Source organism: Pteropus alecto, unplaced genomic scaffold, assembly GCF_000325575.1.
Source record: "Pteropus alecto unplaced genomic scaffold, ASM32557v1 scaffold239, whole genome shotgun sequence".
NCBI classification, from domain to species: Eukaryota; Metazoa; Chordata; class Mammalia; order Chiroptera; family Pteropodidae; genus Pteropus; species Pteropus alecto.
Window position 1 is genome coordinate 8,765,012 of NW_006494613.1, and position 21,916 is coordinate 8,786,927.

Below are 21,916 nucleotides of genomic sequence, written 5' to 3' on the forward strand. Positions count from 1 at the left end.
CTGGTACCCAATCCTGCTTTCCAGGAATTAAAAATTTGATGAATTTCTTGACTTGATTAACACCTTCAATCTTGTCATGTGGATTCTTCACAGTGAAAATTTGTATTCAATTCACTGGCACAGTAGTTGGAAGTACCAAGGCTTAAAACACTTCGGTAAAGTCAGAAAATACAACATAGAAATCCAAATTTCTTTTTTGTACTTTCCATAACTGAAATGTTTCTATAATGAATGCTGAGCTGCAATGCCATTTAAAGGTATAAGTCAAAAAATGAAAGGCCAAAAATAAATGAGACTTGTAAAATACTAAAAACATTAAAAGGACTCTTAAAGCTAAGCTTAGAACAACAAGAAGCCGAAAGAACAGATTTCCCTGCTGCTTATGAAAGATGGTACAATCATAACAGATTAATAACAGAGAACTATTCTGCTCTAGCATTTTATCTTCTCTTTTAAGTTAGAGAGAAAAATACAATATATATTTTTTCATGTTTCATGCTAAATTTTAGATTTTAGGATAAAATTATTAACTGAATAAAGAATAAGTAAGCCATGATATAACACTAGTGTACATAAAGAAAAAACTAGAGTTTTTTAGATTGTTATCTGAATGCAAATACAACATGAGCATAAAATGTGACAGCTGCCAGTAAAGCTAATGTAATTTCAACTATATTAGCAGAAGCAGTATCAAGATAATGGGAGGTAATGGGGCAATCTACATCATACTTGCCAGACAATATCTGGAATACTGTGCTGTTCATTCTGGAGACACAATGTAAGACAAATGTGAACAATGCTGGGTGTATTTTGATAAGGGAGACATGATGGCAAGAGTCTGGAAAGTATCATGAGAACCTATTAAAGAAACCAGAGGTATTTGCTCCGGAAGAGGAAGATTAGGAAAGCGGTACTGTGAGGAGCATGATAATAATGTCTTTCTGATTTAAAGAGCTGGCATACAGAACAGGCGTTATCTCCAGAGTACAGAACTATTGCATTTACATTTAAGACAATATTTTTTAAAATTAAAAAACTTGGATTGTTTACATTATGAAATAGTGCAATTCCTAGGACTGGAAGCATTCTAATGATGGTTAAGCTGTTATTTGTGGAGGAATTTATAGATGGAACTTCTGCACTGAACTGGGTCACTGGAGTACAGAACATCACAAAATCCAGAAGATTTTATGATTTCTAACCAGAAGTTAAAGATGGAATTATGAACTTATAGTTACTTAGAAGGTGTGGTTTAAGTATGTCAGAAATGCTCTCTTGCTACCTCCCCCTCAAAAAATTCCTCCTTATAAAAAGGTATTCCATTAGCTATCTAGTCCATTAGGTCTTGCATACTTCTTGAGCATTTAAAGAGGCTGTTATTAAAATGCAGATGTTTTCAGAGGAAGTAGTAACATATGGGAATTCTTACACCTTGTTGACAGAAAGACATGAATGAGAAAGAAAGGTGGCAAGAGTAAATAAAGTCCAAGTAGGCACAGATCTGTAGAAGACAAAAGCCTTGCAGGAAAAGAACTGACAATATTTCTTCAAGGTTTTCCTAGAGATCCAATAGATGACCAAGGCTTCAACTACTATTTCTAGGAAGATACGGCCCAGTTTTCCAAGGCATCTTTATCATTACAGCTTTTAATGAGTAGTTTCTGAAAGGGGTCACTAATGCTAAGCATTCAATGTTTGTGAATATATAGAGTGAGTGTCTGTGAAACAGGTGACTATAGACATTTAGACAAATCACTTATTTCAGGAGACTCAATTTAGGTCAAAGTTTATCAAAACCAAATTAGCCTTTTATGTACAGTTTAACTTTGTATTACCAAAGTTAACTTTTGAGTGGGTTCTACTATGTTAATAAAAATGTTTTCATTTAATAGCATTTATTAAAGTTAAATAGATTTTAGATAGGAGGTCATGTTGTTTGAACCAAGATTTTTCTTCTAAACATCATCATTAAAATTCCTATGTCAATGATTTGTAATTAAACTCAAATTTTTTGTTCCCCTACTTGGTTACTCCTTCTTGCTTTGCTATACTCAGTAATAATACTGTACCATTCTTCCCATTGTTCAATGTGAAATCTTATATTTTCTCTTTCATACACCATGTCCAAACAATGGCTGACTTCTTTTAGAACAAGAAAGGCTTCATATACCTCTTTGTATCCTATTGCTATTACTTCAGTTCATGTACTAGTTATCTGTAATTTCTCATAATTATTATCTGTGCATCTAATCCCTCTCCTCAAAAAAGCTCTCCTACATACTGTGTATATGAGATGTTTCCTAAAGCATACATTCTCATCAAGCAGCTTCCTAGCTCAAAACCTTCAATGACTCACTATAAAACTATAGAAAAAAAAAGCCTAAACTAATTAATATGGCATTAAAATCCTACATTATGTGATCTTATTCTTTCTTTTCAGCTTTATCATTTAATACTTCTTTTTATGGTCATCATCTTCCAGTCAATCCATTGTGCTGTCCATTATCTAAGCATATCTATGCTTTCCAACAGCTGACATGGCCTTCCTCAATTTTTCTATTATGATTTTATCCATTTCTCCAGATCCAAACTTAAAGGCCTTTTCCTTAATCAATCAATCTCAGTATCTCAACATCACTCCCTCTTTCTTCTTCCCTCTCCCTCATCTAGACTTAAAAGTCTTTTCCTTAAATCAATCAATCGATCTCTCATTTATTTTTTTCTTGTCCTCTGTTCTCTCTTGAAACATTCGTGTTCCCTTCCCAGTTATTGCGTTATGTCTTACATCATAGTTTGGTTTTATACATCTCTTCTTGAAGGTCTGTAAATGTGTTTTGGTTTGATTATAACAAAAATTACATTTATATTTTGATTGTATTTGATTATATTACATTATTAAGTATGGAAGAATTTAATCTAAGGGCTTTAGCAGCTCATAATGGTCATATATGAGTTGCTATATGTCTATTATTTGTTTGCATTCTTCATGGAGATGGTGAGAGCACTTGCTTCTTGTAATAGTACAGATCTTTTTAAGTGCAGGTAACATTATCACATTGATTTTCTTTATCTGCCTCTTTGTGCGTTCACAATATAAAGAAAATTTGCTAAAGTAACTTCATTCTTGTAACAGATGCAAAAAAATAAAATCTATTTGCCTTCTGTTGTGTCTGAAGGTAGCATGTGGAACCATGGCTATTGCTTTGCAACTATAACAGGTGCCAAGTTTTGGACATTGCTGATACCCTGAAAGTTCAAAGCAGGAAGACAATGAACCAGGGAACTTGATGATACTGTCGCAGTGCTGGAGTCACCCTATCTTGGGGATTTTATTAAGTGGACAATACATTTTCCTTATTGTCTAAGAAAGTTGAACAAGGGAGTTATCTTATTGTAGCTAGAGATACCCTGACACATGGGACTTTATGTTGGCATCAGTCTTCTTGCTCAGGTGGCAGATGTTAATCATTGCTAGGGCTCCAGGGACAAAGAATATTATTTCTACTGCCTGCTTAAAAACCTGTGCTGGTTTGTAGCCAGGTTCTGAATTTGTCATTTTTGTCATGAATCTGCTAAGTCATAATCTCTTAAAATACACTGTACTTTTCCTTTTGGAACAACTGTCTAACTTACAAGTACTAATGTTTTCCCTCTTCACTATGTTAAAAATTCCATGAGGGCAGTGGCTGTATCTGCCAAGAAAATTCCTGTATTTAGAGCACCTAGCACAGGGTTACACACAGGTGCTCAATAAATAGGTGCTCAATAATTATCTGTGAAATAAATGTGAATGAATGAATGAATGAATGAATGAATATATAAAGAATATCAAACACATTCTCCCTGCTATTTCCTTTGCTCACACTCCCATACCTTGATTCTTTACCAATTCAGGCCTACAAAGGTGAGCTATGTTCTGCATTATAACAGACAGGAAAGAGAAAAGGAAAAAAGACTATTCTCAGAGGGAACTTACAAAATATTTTCATAAAGAAAAACTACAATTACTTCCTGTATTACATACTGGTTCAAACATTTTTAAAAATGTTCAGGATCATACATTTTAGGACCAGAATGAAGCTTAGGATTAATTTAGTATAACTGAGCTGAGCAAAGATTTACCAATAGACTATTTCAAGTTCCTCATTTTACAGATGAGGAAACTGAGAGCTACTGTCACCAAGACCAGCATTAGTCTTTCTTATTTTCTATTATATTAAAAAAGAGAATGAATGCAGACAGTTATATTCACTGGAAACAAAAAGGATATTTTCCTGGCGATTTCGTTCCGACTCGGTAATCAGTGTAGCTCTTGCTTGGATGAAAGTTGAAAATAAAAAGAAGATCTGCTCTCTCAAAAGCAATGACCTTATTGGCTTCATGCTTTTCACTCACATAGGCCTGCAAAAATTAACACATATATTACATTCAAAGAATACCTTGATGCTACTATAAGTAAATTATTTACAAAAAAGTTGTTTTTGTGTTTATTAATAGCTTCGTTAGTTAGTAAGCCAAAAAGGAAAATGCCAGCACATTGTATTTTTTTGAACATGTTGTAATTTTCTGATATCAAACTCTAAGCCATCAATAGTCTCAAAAACTGCTCAAAAAGTATAAAAATCTCATGAGCCATTGCCAAATTCAAACAAAGCACAAACAGACAATTAGTGTTGTGGGTTTTGATTTGGGTAATAACAAGGGACATGGGATATATATAAAGTGTTTGTTTGTGTGTGTATATATATATGTATATATATATATATATGTATATATATGTATATATATATTAGATCTACTTATATGTGAATTTTTTAAGACTTTTGTTTTAGTTACCATATTAATGAGGTAAAATTTTCAAAATATAACATTATTATATTTATTCCTGCAGTTGTAGTTATCTTAAAAAAAACTTTGCATTATAGCATAGCTTTGTCAGACTCAACAGCAATCTAGTCTTTTTCAATATATATTTTGCCTAATAAAAGAGATCTGAAAAGAAAGTACAACATCTACAAACTGTCTTATTTTATACATAATGTTTTATAGTAGGCAGTGGGAAGTCTTTGACTTTTCAACACCACCCTCTTCCAGTCCCAGGTACAAGAGGACTTATTTCCATGCATATCAGCAGTACAACTCTTGGTAATTTAGAAACATGAACTGAGGCTCTAAAGTAAACAGCATGCTTTTGGTATTCAACATGGTTCCTATTGAAAAGGAGCATCATTTTGCTCTCTTTTGGAAATAGCATTACTGATAAATGTGAGTAGGGCATTCATGTCATGTAACCAATCTTACTGGATATATAGGTACCTTTGTTTAACCATTAAAAAAAATCATAGACAGCAGAGTAAAAAGACATCAACAGCAATTTCAAATACCACCAGTAAAAAGTAAATGGATTATAAGTAACATACACTATATGCTAATTTTTTCAAGGAAAAAAAAAAGCGTGTATAAAATTTGCACCTGTTAATTACATTTTTGAAAACTTATTGAAAACTGAGATTTTAATTCCAGTGGAGAGTCAGGCTCATGAAAAATATGAAACAGTATGCAAGAATAATGGCATCTATTGAAATAACAAGTTAGAGACCAGTAAAAGAAGAAAGAAAAGGAATAAAAAAAAAATCTACATGTATTCAAAGTAATTTATGACAGCATCATTATTTATATAAAGAAAAACAGTCAAAATAATTAAGATGTTTCCACAGCAATTTCCAAAATGGATTCCATGCAGAGCTTTTGTCATTTATTTTAACCAATTGAAATAAAAATTACTAAATTTAAACAACAACACACTAAACAGGAAAGTAAGCAGGGAATTATGCTCAAGATTTTCATTATCTATTGGAGAGACTTCAATAACATGTTTTGACACTGAATAATAAAGTGCTGTTTAAAGGACCTGCATATAGATTTAAATCTATTGCCTTTCTAAGCATGTACAACATTGGTGACTAAAACATAACATTTACAGTAAAGAGCTTACCTGTGGAGCTGAAAGCCAATTGCATCTTTCTTCCAATTTATTCATATCTCTGTCAAAGTTATTTAGAAACTTATAGCGAAGAAGGTCATCATCAGTTAAATGAAACTGCCTTCTGGCATAATGGTAACTCTCATTATTTCCTATTCTTGGGAAGTCTAACCATTCAGGATGCCCAAATTCATTGCCTGCATTAAAACAAAACAAAAACAAATAAAACAAAAATAAATCATATCTAATAATGTTCCCATTTCTTAACTAAGATAATTCAATAATTATATTGTTTTAAAGTACTTATAATAAGTTGAGGTTACAATTTACTATATCTGTCCCCTGTAAATGATGTACAACCCTGGTTCAGAAAACAGCATAGTCTAGCCCAAAGACTACCAACCACATTTGAACTCAGAAACCCAGGGTCTGCTTTTAGCCTGGCTATGTACTCCATGTTGCATGTCTCATTTTCCTGATGCACAGACTGAGAACAGTTATCTCTGTCATAACTTTTTCAACTCTGAAATAATCTTTGAAATTTTTGAGTAACTTCCAAAGTCTCTATTTCTCATTAATCTCTGAGATCTGTGGAATGCTTTATAATTTCCAAAGGCTTTGTATGTACCTTATTTTTTGGTCGTCAAAGGAACTCTCTATTATGTCCATTTCATAGATGAGAAATCCAAAGCTCTGGGTAGTTAAGGAATTTGTCCAATCTCACAGAGATGATACATAGAAAAAGAACCACTGGATTTCAGTTCTGATTAAAATCCAAAGTTCTTTCTACCTCATCACATTAGGCAAGTGTGCTATAAACTTTAGGTGATACAGAAACCCAAGTCATCACTCTCATTATTCATTTTCTTTCTCCGATCTATGCACTACCATTAGATGTGTATTTTTAATTTCAAGTGTTTATGTGTGTGTGTTTAGCTGAGATATTTGGTTAGGAATCCATTTAAATATTATTTCTTATTATAATGATGAAAACCAGAAACTCAAAACACTTAAAACACGAAATAATAACACATACATATTTTTCATTCTGAAAATCAAATTTAAATATTAGACATCTAATAGATGGGCTCCTATTGTTTTTCCCAAGTTGGATTTCTAATTTACCGCTCCTTTCCCTCCTAAAAATTAAACATTATTTTCTAAAATTTACTTTCATTTATCACTTTAACATTACAATTTTCTAAGCCACACGTTTCTCCTTTTAGTTAGAAACTTAGCTATGGCTAAGTACCATGGCCAACACAAGTATGTCCTACTTTAAAGAAACTAGTATATTTATATTCCAATAAATAAAAACTAGAAAGCTAGAGTATAATTTAAATTATTTATTGTAGAGTTGCTTTAAATGATAACCTATGCTAAGAAACATTTAATTTGCATTTAATTTTTCAGGACCATGATCGTCAAACTAAAAATAACATCCAAACAAATATATCTGTAGTACTTTTATAAAAATTAAAGTGTCTATAAATATTTTGCTAAATTCTGATATTTCATGCTAAATAATATTTCTTATGATGTTGCCCACTATGTGACAGAAGAGGGAACCAAATTCCGACTCAGTGGGCCTATATTTATTTTAGGATGCCTTAAAGTGACACAAAGAACTTCCCTCTGCTACACTCAGGAGTCCTGCCTAGGTTTGGAGTTTGATTTACAACAGCCCACGGTATACCCACAGTATAACCGGCTCCATCATCCAGAAATATATTGGAGCACCTTCCATACTAATAACAAAGGTACTGCCAGTCTGGGGAAAATCATATGTCCAAGGATTAGTGTATTTCCACCAGTGGAGAACTTTGGAGAGACTAGAAATGCCATGAGGCAGCTAACGTAGCCTCCAAACTGGATCCATACTTTTTATAGGTAAAATATTTTTACTTTGGTATGACCACAGATCTCTGAGTTGGCAACAGTATTAATAAGCGATTCCTTTAGTGCTTCCTGGGGGAGATTGCTGCATCATTACCATCATGATTATCACAATAGAAATAGCAGCAAATGCTTAATGTCAGCTTATTACATGCTAGCCACATGCAATGAACATGAGTTAACTCTTCCAATGTTCAACAGCCTTGACATCGGTACTACTATTATTCCAAGTTTATAGGTAAGGAAACTGAGGCACAGAGCGTTATTAAGTAGTGAACCCAGACAGTCTGGTTTTAGGACCTTGGCTCTTAATTATTACTCCATCATAACTCAGAAGTAAATACCACGGAAATACATGCAAAGAATGACCAATCTCTCATATGCAGACAGAGATTCCAAACTAATGGAATGACATGTGCAGATGTATTGGGGTGAGAAAGTGAGACATAGTGAGGAGTTTGTTCAGACATAAATTAGGGTTTGTGGTGAGAAGACGTGGGACAGACAAAATGAGATTAAGATAGGCCTCGCAAAAAATTTGGATTTTATATTGAAGGCAATAGGGAACCAAAAGCTATTTTTAAGTAGAAGAATGAGATGTTCAAATGTGTTTATTATTAAAATGTCTCTGGTGCAGTGTGGATATACTGGATATTGGGGTAATTGAATGATAACAAAACTATTATGTAATCCAAAGTACAAAGTAAGAGATGATGAGATGTAATGAGAATGTAGAAAAGAATGATGTAAATGGCATTTCAGAGGTGATAAAAAAAGGATTTGATGACTGCCTGCTGAATGGAGGTTGTGAGGGAAAGGGAAGTCTGGATGCAATTTTGATGTTTCAAGCTCAGAAGACTGAGTAGTGACAGCATTGACTGCATGAGGGGAAAATAATGACAGAGGAAGTGTGTGGGGAGAAGATAATGAGTTCTCTTTTTGGCATGCTAAATTTAAGACCTGAAGAATATATAGGCATCCATAGATTTAGAATAACATTGATAAAAAGAAGGTACTGAAACTCAGGAGCGACTTGGGGATGAGGAGCAAGAGTAATTGTGAGGTCTTAATATTTAATAGTAGTTATAGCTGTAGGAGGAAAAAGGGCCATGGGCAGCATACCAAGTAACTGAAGGCAGAAAGAAGACCAATTAGAGAAGACAGAGGAGCAATGGTTAGCAGAGTAAGAGGGACATCAGAAGAAAATACAGAAGGCTAAAAGAGTTTCAAGGCATATGGTCAGTATTACAAAAAAAAAAAAAAAAAAATTGAACTGTACTTTTCAATCCATAGTATGCTCCAGAGAAAGCATATGGATTCCAAGAGAGTTCATTAAATGCTTCAGTGATTCTAATTCATTACCTTTGGTGTAAGTCTTAGGCAGCAATCTAGATTCTCATCAGCCTCCCTGTAATATCCTGAAAGCAGGGCTAAAGGTCATACCCTGAAGAAACATGGCATAGAGATTTGAAAGTTCTTTGTGTCTAAGTAAGGACAGTTATAAAACATGATGCCATGAACACAGATTTCCAAGTCAGCTAGATTTAGGTTTTAATTCCAACAAGGCTATTTAATGAATGATGTGAATTTAGGCAATTTAATCTCTCCAGTACTCAGTTTTCTTATCTGTAAAATAGGATAAATTTCATAAAAGCTATTTTAAGATTCAAATGAAGTAAGTGAGGCACTTGGTACAGGGTCTGGCAGCTATGAACTTTCAATGTATGGCAACTTTTATGTTACACATTTCTACTCATAACCAATACTGCTCAGGAAAGAATGACATAAAGGGCAATAGATGAGAGTTATGATATAGCTAAATTTTTTGGCTCTCATCATTCTGAGGAGGGAACTGACCAGCCCTACTCTGCAGCAGACATACAAGTAACCAGGATGAATTCAAAAGGCAGCAATCTGGCTCCTCTTCACTTAAGTTTCATGATACATTATTCCTTTTTTTAAAGAATAGAAATTCTATACTGATGCATTTACTCATATAGTTAATAATACAAAACACATTTCCCCAAGCCAAGTATTAATGACTTTGAATTATCTACTATTTTAGATTTAAAAGACAGAATTGAAAGCAAAAATAACTTTGCTGCGAAACACCCAGATTGATATGGTAAATCAGGTTGCTACGTTAGGAATCCCTTCTCAGCTTTCTTTCTTCATTATTCTTACACGTTCATCCTGCAAAACCTCTGAACAAGCTATCAGGGGTTATATATACTATTATTTAGTATACACATAGTATATAATAGTATATATGTTGTATATATAAGCTATATATATAGTATAGATATTAGGTTATATATAGTATATATGTTATAGTATACATTTGATTATATTCCACTAAAAATTAACAGTTTAGGCACATTCTAAAACTAGAGTTCTGCTTTGGCTAGAACACTACTGACACCTGAGAGCTTCCTTATCTCCTAATTTCTTCCTAGACTTCTTGAAAATATAACCTCAGGTCACAACTCCTATTGTTTGTCATCTTTTCCAACTACTTCTGGTAGACTAATGAGATGGAAAAATAAATTCCTCTCCTCTGTATAGATAAGCTTCTCTGTTAGTATCCCTCCTTGGAAGCTCAGTTCTCATCAGTACAGAACTGAATGGTGAGTACAACCAAAACTATTGGGGGCAATATTAACCCATCTCATAATCTGCTTAAAAGGTTAAGTGCCTGCTCCCCAGAAACACACACAGACACTCTTACACACACACAGGATACAGCCTCAAGGATTTATAGACTCCATCCAAAAACTGATCCAATATGAAATTACATTATTTCTCACATTTTAGCATGAAAATTGACATCCTGATAATCTATAGCATAAATAAGAACTGATGAGTAGCAAGTCACAATTAAATGAGGTAAGCCATGCAAATTATTTATAAAAGCACAAGACACACAATATATGATTAAATATTATCTAATATTAACTAATATTATAGTTATATTTTTCTTTTATTATTTTTATTGCATGAGTAATATACTGACATATTATTTAAAAATTATTAAGAATTCAAGACATACAATATGAAGCTTAATAAGTATTAGCTAATATGAGCTTTTATTATAGTGTTATATTTTTCTTTTATTTATTATTTTTATTGTATAAGTAATGAACTGGTAATTACTGTTACAAATTACAATTAAATACGCCCATAGAATATCTGAAATCTTACCAAATAATCACTTGCTATGGTCTGACTGTTAGCATCCCTTCAGAATACCTCTGTTGAAATCCTACTCCTCATATGATGGTATTAAGAGATGGAACCTTTGGGAGGTGCTTAGGTCATAAGGGTGGAGCCCTCGTAAATGGGATTAGTGCTCTTTTAAATAAGAGACTCCACAGAGTTCTTTAGCCCCTATCACCAAGAAAGAATACAAACTAGAAGTCTGTAACCCATAAGAGGGCCCTCATTCAACCATGCTGGCACTCGGTTCTCAGACTTCTAGTCTCTAGAAAATGTGAAAAATAAATTTCTTTTTTATTAATAAGTTACCTGATCTATGGTATTTCATTATAGCAGCCAAGTAGACTAAGACACCACTGTTTCTATTTTGGTAAAATTATTTATTTCATTTATATCTATAGCAATAGCTATATATACATCTCTATATCCATGCATCTATCTATCTATCTATCTATCTATCTATCTATCTATAACTTGTTTTGTACAAAGATAGATTTATATTATATGCTATTTTAAATTTTAATGTATTTTCCAAGTGAATGTGTATACATTTCCATGATGGTATTCAATTATGTTCAAATAATGCAATTTTATTTAGTCATTCTCCTCATGTTAGTTATTTTGGCTTTTTCTAACATTTTAGTGTTACAAAAAATGACCAGTCTTATAAATGTATCGCTGTACACTTGTCTCATATTTCCTTAACATAAACTGAATACATAGGTGTTCAAAAGGTAAACAGCAGATATAATACTAAGAGCAAACATTTCCCAAATTTTGAACATTCCTAATTATCTGAAGACATAGGCACAAGTTAGCAAATTGTTACCAAAAATAATGTCCTTAATGTATATGTTTAAGAGACTACTTTATAAAAATATTTTTCATCATTTATATTTAAGATTTAATTCTACTGCCCTCAAAGGTATGCCAATTTTAAACATTAATTTGTCTTTAATATCATATCTAAAATTATTAACTATTAAGAAAAAAATTGTATTACATGAAGTCAAATTAAGTACTTGGAAAATATAAGAAAAAGATGAAAGAAAAATGTCTGTTATCATAATACAATTTAGAATTTGTATGTATTTTAACTTTTACTTCGTTTATCCTTTATAAGTGTAAAGACACTACTTTAAAGAACATTGAAACAAGCATATTTATATAATGTGGAATATAAAATTAAAATTCTAAGTTAGAAAAAAGAGCTATTTTTTAAAAACTTCAAGAGATGAAGAAGACTCGATTGTTCTAGAGAATCATTTATTAATCTCTGTTAGAGATTAATTTCGATTTTCTGAAAATCTTCTCCTGGAGAGGTTTCTTTTTAAACTGAAAGATATAGAAAGTTGCATACAACAAAGAAATAGATAGAAAAATTACATTAGTTACTCCAGACAGAACATTCTACAGAGTGGCTTTTGAATGTTATCTCTGTTGTAAATGAGCTGACAAGGGGCAAATTAACTTTAATGTAGGCAAACGCAACATTAAATTTCATATTTGGTTCAAAATTGTAAACACAAGCATAAAATAAATGGAAGCAAATAACAGAAAGACTTTCAAAGTGACCTTGGAATAATAGTGAACCATTCTCAGATTGAACAGGCAAAACTGGAAAATGCCTGTTAGTTATCTTACACTAGCTCACAGCTCACCAACCTAATAAAGAAAAATACTATCATTAAAAAAAGTTAAGAATGTTCTTCTCAGCCGTGGTCTACAAATTACTTAGGCAATGTGGCAGCCCTTTGAGACAGTACAGTGAAATATGGCCATCCAAATAAGCTTGTAACTAAGGGCTGCCGTATATAAAGATGGATAAGAAATCTAAATTTATTCAAGTGATGACAAAGAAGGTAATTTACTTGTTTTAGTACCGATAACTTGATGGAATACTAAACACTTGGTCTGAATCAGCATTTAATTTAACCAAATATAAATATATATGTGTATATATATTTCTAAACTATATATGTGCCATGTATACATACATACATAATATATGTATATATTCCTCAATGAATGAAATCTGGGGTTCATTCACTCCTAGTGATTCCCTGATATTTTAGGCAAAATGTTGTATGTATGCTAATTTGTGTATTATTCTGAGGAGAAAGGTTTTCTTAGCATTTTCCAGGCATCTGAGTCTTAAAAAGGGTAAGAACCACTCACTGTATTAGAATGCTAGGATCTATAAGACTGGGTCACAAGTAACAGTTTCTAAGCTATATAAAAAGAAAAAAAAAAATTGAAGCCTAATTTGAGGGAAACGTTTTAAAAACCTTTGGCTAGTTTATTCAACAGAAAAGAGGCTTAGAAAAGTCACATTTAAACTAACTACAGAGCACAGAGGCAAGAGACTGTGACACTTGAGAACAATACTTTTGAGTCCAAAATATGCATTACACGTAACTTGCACATCAAACATGATCTTTCTGCTCATTAAATTATGATTATGATCACTAATGTAATACATAGATTGTTACTCGTTTTAAAATGAGGGAGGATGGTAATTTTTTGAGCTGTCACTTGAGACATTTTGTAAGAAAATTCACAGTTCATGCTATGATTCACTATATTTAATATAGTAACAGAAGTGGAGGCTTCCAGAAATGAGAAGGTAGAAAGCTTTGGCTAAACAACTTTAAAACAGGGAAGCAAGTGACTAACATTGCTATAGTTAATTAATCATTCTAGAAAATTCTACTAAGTTCCTCCTCTCCCTTTCCATTTCTTCTGTAAACAGCACCATTCATGTCTGGTTAATTGTGAAAAACCTCTAAGCGCAAAATTCCTATTAGGATTTTTTTCCCTGTAATTAATTTTTTTGCTGTTTGATGTAAAGGTCCAAACTATAAATTGACAAGAAACCAACTGGTACAGTGATGAATTCAAGACAATACAACTAATGAAAAAAGCCCCAGCTCTGTTAAGCTGAACATTTTGATTAGCAGGTTTGTGTGTTTTGTTTCTCTAAACTGTAATGCATACTAATTTTCTAGGAATTAATTAAAGTCTATCATACCTTCATGGCTGTGGATGTTATGTAACTCTGTGTTGACACCACATTTATGTATATATGAGAATAAGTTTATATCCTAATGATAATATTAAAAACTTTAGCTCCTACTTCTTATAAGTGTACTGAAAACTAACTCTTAAAAGGAAGTACGTAGTTTAAAATTTAATGCTTTGTTCTTCTTCAGGTCCTTCAGTGAGTAATTAACTCACCAAAGGGTGGGACACAGCACAAAATGTTTTTGTAGATTAGGCTCCTGAGTTCCCTTTTGGTGGGGGCGGGGGGGAGGAGAACTTGCTACTTAATCCTCCATCCCACCACTGATGCTGATTAATATGGCTCCTGGCAGGGGCCACATCTAATGTGTTTTTTTTGTTTGTTTGTTTGTTTTTTTCATTCTCCACAGTACGCTTCAGTGTGCTATACCAAACAGGGACTTTTTAAGTATTTGTTAAGGTTGGATGTTTCCCTGTACAATCGTTAAATGTCTAACTTTGTTTTGAAGCACAGAAGTAAAATATAATGATCAGATCCAGAAGATGAGATAAAGGGTGAAATGCTAGCTGAGGCAGGCAGAACAAAACTCAGCAGGACTACTGGGGATATACCCTTAAAGTCTACCACAACCTTCATGCTGTGTGTTTCAGATAACTCTCTGGTGATATCAGGTGTATCTGTATCATCTATCTATCTATCTATCTATCTATCTATCTATCTATCTATCTATCTATCCACTTTAAATACACACATAAATGTACAAATATATGTATGGGTATGTGTGTATGTATATATGGTACAGTCCTAGTGATAATATTAAAACACACACACACACACACACACACACACACACACACATACACACAACTTTAATGGCCATTCCTCTAGAGAATATGTTAAATCAAATGCTTCGGTCTCTGGGTTCTCCCATTGAGCTTCCCTCATGCACAGTTCTCCTTCAGAAGGCACAAGTCAAAGATGACATTTAGTTCCATGACTCATTTCATATGTTAAACTGTAACACGAGATTATATTTTAAAACTACTGAAGTGCATTCTGCATAACAGATAACATGTTTAATGTATGTCAACATGATCTCTGTCCTCATAGAGCTTATAATCTAATGGGAAGAAAAACAGAATTAAATAACTATAAAATACGTATTTCTTTAATGAAGGCACATGGGGAAGAAAGTTCAAAAAAAGGCATGAAGTATCAAGATTTAAAACAACACAATGTAGTAGGAGAGAGAATGCCAGCATATTCCCCTCTCATACCCCACACTACCTCCAAAAATAAAGAGTAAACTGGAAAACCCTGAGACAGTAACACAGCAAGTTAGGGAGAACAGGTCTGAAACTATGTCAATATACAATGAGAGGAGAAGAGCTAGTCTTAGGAACTACATCTTGGAATTCTAGAAAATTATCTTTGGTGTTAAGAAACAAAACACATCTCTGTGTACTAAGCATGCATATGGCTTTTAGAAACACACAGGGTAACTGATACCATGGGAGTGGGTAAAATTGCCCAGGAAGAATATGTAGGTAAGAGTGGCAGAAAAAGACTATAATGGAAGAAAGCCTGAGGAACACTCACATGTCTAGGTAGGGCAGAGGAAAAAGAGCCTGGAAAGAAGCCTGAGGAGGAAGGGCCAGAGAAAGAGAAGGAGAACTACGTGGGTGGGAGACAGCAGACCACGCCTAGGGAAGGCATGCTTCTAGAGGGAATGATGATCAATGGTAACAAGTGCTAGCATGTTGAACTAAAACCTGAAGTACCATAATAGATTTTAGTAACCAGAGGGGACGTCCATGAATGGAAAGAGCAATGGCAGTGATGTCTCAGTATAAAGCCAAAGAACTGAAATCTGCATTGTAATAAATGCCTTACTGACTAATTTCCACTCCTTTGATAGCTAAAAGGGACCAGGAATGGTGCTGAAGGTTATCAAGGCTTGTTGATACCCACATACTGCCCTGCTTTCCCCAAGCTTATCCTTGATAAATTATGTATAAAAAGTCTTGAGGCAATAGTCAAATAAGCTCTGGGAAGTCTGGAAAACAATTTTCAACTTGAACTATGCTTGGACCTTGGCCAAGCCCCTCAATCCCTTTACTTATCTACATGATTGGAATTGCTCTGGGTGGTAAGCTCCCATTGAAAAGACACAGGATAGTGGATGAAATAAATGCTTCAGTTAAGCATTTGATAACAAGGTTGTCAAAAACAAAGAAACAAACAGAAACCCCTTTTAACTATCTATACCCGTAAGTACAAAATCAAATTAACCTTATATTACATATAGATATAGACATACTTATAAACCAGTCTTATTTGAAATGCTCATGAATTAGCATTATTATATTGAAGGGTAATTATAAATCTCCATACTTTTATTTAAATCAAGAAAATGGAAGAACATTTTAAATGAAACATAAAGTAATCATAAAACTTTATTAAAATAACAAAAACAACAGTTATTTCTTGAGAGTACTCTATATACACAGAACCTGTGTGAGAAGTTTAGCAATTATTTGAAATAGTAGTCACAAAAACCCTTCAATATGGGAGAGGCCATTATTCCCATTATCAGATAATAGATCAGGAAAGTAATGCGACTTTCCAATGTCATGCAGGTATAACATATCAAGGTTAGTATATAAACTTAAGTCTATCTGTATTCTTTCTGGTACTAGGTAATTGATTTGAATGATACTGCTGGAACCCTCTTATGAATGTACAGGCATTAACGAAGATAATAAAAGAGCTATAAAAAGACGTGAAAGACGATGTTTCCAATTCCACTATCAAGTGTACAAATAAAGTATATTTATTACTGACGTGTGGCCCATTTCTTCCTGCTTGTTCTGCTACTCTAGCTGTCATTACTCCATCTTATAGCTGTTCAGTCTCTATGAGGCCTTTTTTTAACTCCTGTAGTAAGGCTTTGGTGCTTGTGCCTACATTTGCACTTAGATATACACTTTTTCCTTATTAAAACAATTATTTAAATCTGGAGTCCTCAACCCCTGGGCCGTGAACTGGTTCTGGTCCATGGCCTGTTAGGAACCCGGCCAACTCAGCCACACAGCAGGTGGTGAGCGACTGGCAAGTGAGTGAAACTTCATCTGTATTTGCAGCCTCTCCCCAGTGCTAGCATCACTGCCTCGGCTCCCCCTCAGATCATCAGGCTTTAGATTCTCATAGGAGCAACAGTCCCTGGGGCCAAAAAGGTTGAGACTGCTGATTTAAATAGTCCAATGTTTGTGTATTTGTTTTCTTTTTGCCTGCATCTTTATTAGACTTGGGATAGATATTCCATATTTTCACCTATTATTTCTACTTCCTAAAGTAATCGTAGGTATATAGTACACCCTCAGTAATTTACTAAATATGTATTGCAAGAAAAAAAAATGAAGGAAATTATGTTTGCTTTCCTTAGTGAGCTATATATTGCTCATGGAAAGTTCTACTTTACTTTTTGAATACCGAGTTCGAAGCACAGAGACTAAGATAAAAGAAGTGCCTAAAAAATGTTTCCTTACTGATTGAAAAGTTGTTTTTTTATGAGGGCCAGAAGAAAAACCGACAACTTCACTATTGGGTAGGAAGTGGATGGATAAGAGGTGCATGTTCACACCATAAGGAAGAGGAAGAGGTAAACCAGAAGAGAGCAGCTCTCTATTGCTCACAGTCCAGGATGCCTCTCTGGGTGTCTTCCTGTTCTGAATGTCACGCCAATAGGAGGCAGATTTTCAAAGTTTGTATTGCTATTTATTCTTTGACCTACAGCCATTTTTGGTAGAGTTTTTGTAACAGAGTGAAATGCCTCGTCTTTCTCTCACTATCTTATTCAGGCCTTCACTGTTCCCATGGCCTTCAGGCTAACAGCTCCTGTTTTAGACATGCTAATGATTAGAGGAATTCTGCTTGGGCTCCAATTTTTACAAAAACAGCCTCTCCTCTTTTCCCTTCACTTGACATTAAAGAAGTCTGAACTCTGTGCTTTCTTAAGATAGATTTGAGGAACTACTGCCCCCTCTTCTGGACCAGCACCTTCTCAATCAATAAACCTTTCTTTACTCCAAATTGACGTTTTGAGTTTGGACATTTCAAAGCATTGGGCACGAGGACTTTGGACCTGTAAAATTTTGATTTAAAATAAGTAATAAAAGTATAATAAAACCAAGGACAAAACAATGAACAAAACAAACGAAACTGAGTTGAAAATGGGTATTTTTTATGCAAACACAATTTTTAAGAACTAGATATTACTTTCTTAAAATTGATAGCAAAAGTAATGGACTTCTGTCATTTGTTCTAAAAACATTTTGATGTTAATTGAAGCAGGTAACTCAAAATATTCTTTCAGGGGCAGGAAGAGGGAACAAAGCATACCAGAAAGAGATGGCAGAGGAAAAAAAGAAGTTATTTAATAAAATTCTAACTGAACTCAGATTTTTTTGCAAGTAAGTTACAAATGTCTTAGAAAACAATTTGCTAATGGATGGCCTTGTAAAAAAATATAAAGTAGGAAAGTTTTGCATGTGAACAGAGAACCTACTGAAAGACGATATCTTTTTAGGTGGTAGAAAAAAGGTCAGAAAAACAGGAATACTAAGACAATATATTGGCTCATTATAAAATTGAGTATACATGTGTTTTTTGGCTATTTTAACTTTAGGCTTAGATTTAAATGTTTATTAGTTATGTCAGATCGTGCTATTTTTTTCCCTAAAATTTGCCTATGATTGGAATATGCTGTTAGGTAGTTAGGTAGACATGAGCGAACGCAGGGGGGGCGGGCAAAAGAATGAAGCCTTCTCCCAAAGATCTCCTTAGAACACCAATTTTATAGTTATAAGTCATCCCTGCATCCTAAGGAACAAAGTAATAAACTAGTGGCTGGTTTAATCTGGCCATAGGGGTGTGTGCAGTCAGTCCTACACTAACTTCCCTGTGACCTGGCCTCATTATACCATCATTATAATGTCATGCCTTGCTTGGAAGTTCATGAATCTAATTATAACAGACTGAATTCTGGGTGACCACATGCACAGTAGGCAGAGATTTATGTAACAGCCAAATGTCAATCAAAATGACTTCACCTGCCAGTCATTCAGCACCACCCTCGTAATCTCCCATCACGGCCCTAATATAATACAGACCTCCCCAATTCTGCTGTTATAACCATTTGCTGTAACCTGCTCCTCCTTTGGAGCATACTATAATCGTATCTTTTGTTTCTCTCTTAGGCTTGAGCCAGTTCTTTCTTGAAATGTACTTTCAATAAATTTTACTTTTTTAAAATCTTGCTGATCTGTAACTTTTTACTGCATCGATGAAAAGAACCAAGGACCCCTCAGTACTACTGGGGTGACAATGGATTTCAGATGACCCCAACAGTAATACTACCACTTAGGGTCAGTTCCTTTTGGTTACATCAAAGATACACAATAGAGATAAACAAACTTTCCTAATGAATTATTCTTAAGAGATAAGCAGAGACATTGAAAAGGAAAGCATGTATCCCAGGAAATAAGATTGGGGAAAAAATGTTCACTTAAATCTTCTGTACTCCATAATTGACATCAATTTAATCCAATACTGGTATGAGTACCAGGCTAGAAGAGTACTTCTACAAGAATCCCAGGCTCTTTCAAGGCGAGCCTTCTATAGCTTTTCTAGGTTTTCTAGGTTTCAATCTCTCACAGCCTTTCTTTTGCAGTCAGCAACTCTAACTAGTATAGAGACTTTAACCTGATTATAACTTAATCAAAAAACCCTTGGTTTGCCCTTGGATGATGCTTCTATTGCCCCAAGTTCCTGCCAACAGCTAGCTATCCTTGTCTGCTTCCCAATGTTCAGTTAGTTCTTGCTTCCTCTCAGGTCACTGGTGCCAAAGAAATGAGGAAAAAAGTTGCAGAGCAGCATGATGGCTTGTGGGAAACACAGTGAACTTGTTATCCCAATAAAAGAAAGGTTATCAGCATTTATACCTGTGTGCTTTAGTGTTCCCCTTTGCTCTAGGTAATATTGATTTTAAATTAAAAAAAAATAATGACAAGGTTATGAATTAGCCTATCAGCTGGCTTTAAAGGCATTTAAAAAGAAAGATTCAAAACCACATAAAAAGCTTAATGTCTTTAAAATAAATGGCATTTCAAATATCATACACAAATCTCCTAGAAGGTTTGATGCAATATAAACAACCAAACCACCATCCTCCATATAGGTAAACCATAACATCTTCTTCATGTTAAATCATTCTCCATACTTCCTCAAAAGTTAAATTTCTAAATGAGAGAAACAATTTGGTAAAGAAAAGAACACGGAAACGAAGTGATACAATTAGAGATTTAATCAGTGTTTTTTTTTTTTTTTTAAATTTTTTCATATCCAACCATTTCTTTAGCTAAACTTTTCCATTTGGAAACACTCATCACTGTTATTCACCCCTGGGTAAGTAGTGTTTCTTTGCTCTCTTTTGAGTTTTATATTGGGAAATATCAGACCTTGCTTTAATCAAACCAGATACCACATAGTGATATGATCATGGCTCATGTTTCCTGCTTCTATATCTCTCCAGATAGTCCTTGATTTGTAAAGATTCCAGAAATCCTGTCCACTCTTCAATAACCAGCTTAAACACCACTTCCTTTGTTAGAGACATATTTCTTTTTCAGTCCATGAAACTTACTTACATTTTTAGCTAGATGAATTGCATTCAAGAATAGACACAGTTCCTAACTTCCCTTTATTGCTCTGTATCTAAGTTTTGTCTAGTGATATACAAGCAATTATGTAAAGATTCTTTCAAAAGAGCTGACTCAAATGGTAGATATTCGCCTTTTATTCTTCCTTCTTGCTGTGTAGAGAGTGTTTTGGTACTTTGATTTAGACTATCTAAGATGGACTGCATTTCAGTTTTGTGCCTTTTACTTTATATAGTAAAATATTTTGTACATGTAGCTATACAATTAAGTTAATTTAATATAACTGTACCCAAAACTATAAATTTCTATGAAACTTCTATTCTTCAGGTTAGAAAGTGCATGCATAGTGCAGAGGGAAACAATACAAAATATGTTATTATTATAGAATAGATATCTTAGTAACTTAATTTGAAATGAACATAATGCACTAAATTTTAAATAGTATAAAGAAAGCTATTCAGAAATGCTATAGCTTGCATAAAGAGTAAAGAAATTTTCAAGAGGCTCTAATTACACTAAAAAGAAGATTAAAATAAGCATCCAGAATTATGGCACAGTAGTTAACTGAATCTCTTGCAAACTGGTACCCAAATGTATAAAACAAATTTGTCAAAGTTTTCCCCAAACTTCTTGCAACTTTACAAAGAATCATTAAATGTGTCTGTATTTGGGGGGGAAACAAAACTTTTAACATTCCAAGTGACAGCTGTCAAGACTCATGAATATCCAAATATTCATAACCTAGCAGACATTCTAAACCAGCAACCAGGAATACATACATATTTACTTTCACACTATTCCTAGGATCTGTTAAAAAAGAAAATAAAACTTTATAGGAATAGTGGGAGCACAGAGTGGAAACAGACTAAGAAGGTAAACTTTGCTGATAAATAACTACAAATTCTATTGTACAGTTTTATGCTTTCAAATAACGTTCTGACTATAAATTAGTATACTCTTTTAAATAAAGAATATCTCTTATAGAAATTAGATAATAGGAAAAATCATGTGTTACACAGTGAAGAAAGTAATGAATTTTAGGACTTAGTTTGTTACCTACAGTATGTAACTATAGCTACA

General features: G+C 33.7%; 1 protein-coding gene across 1 annotated transcript in view; it reads right to left on the reverse strand.

Annotated features, from left to right (window-relative positions):
* Positions 1–21,916, reverse strand: part of GBE1 (1,4-alpha-glucan branching enzyme 1) — a gene marked incomplete at its 5' end in the record, with an annotated part of 239,060 nt that overhangs the window by 21,811 nt on the left and 195,333 nt on the right. The window contains 2 exon segments of the mRNA XM_006926236.3: positions 4,271–4,401; positions 5,996–6,180. Of these exon segments, the coding sequence (XP_006926298.2) occupies positions 4,271–4,401; positions 5,996–6,180 (316 nt within the window).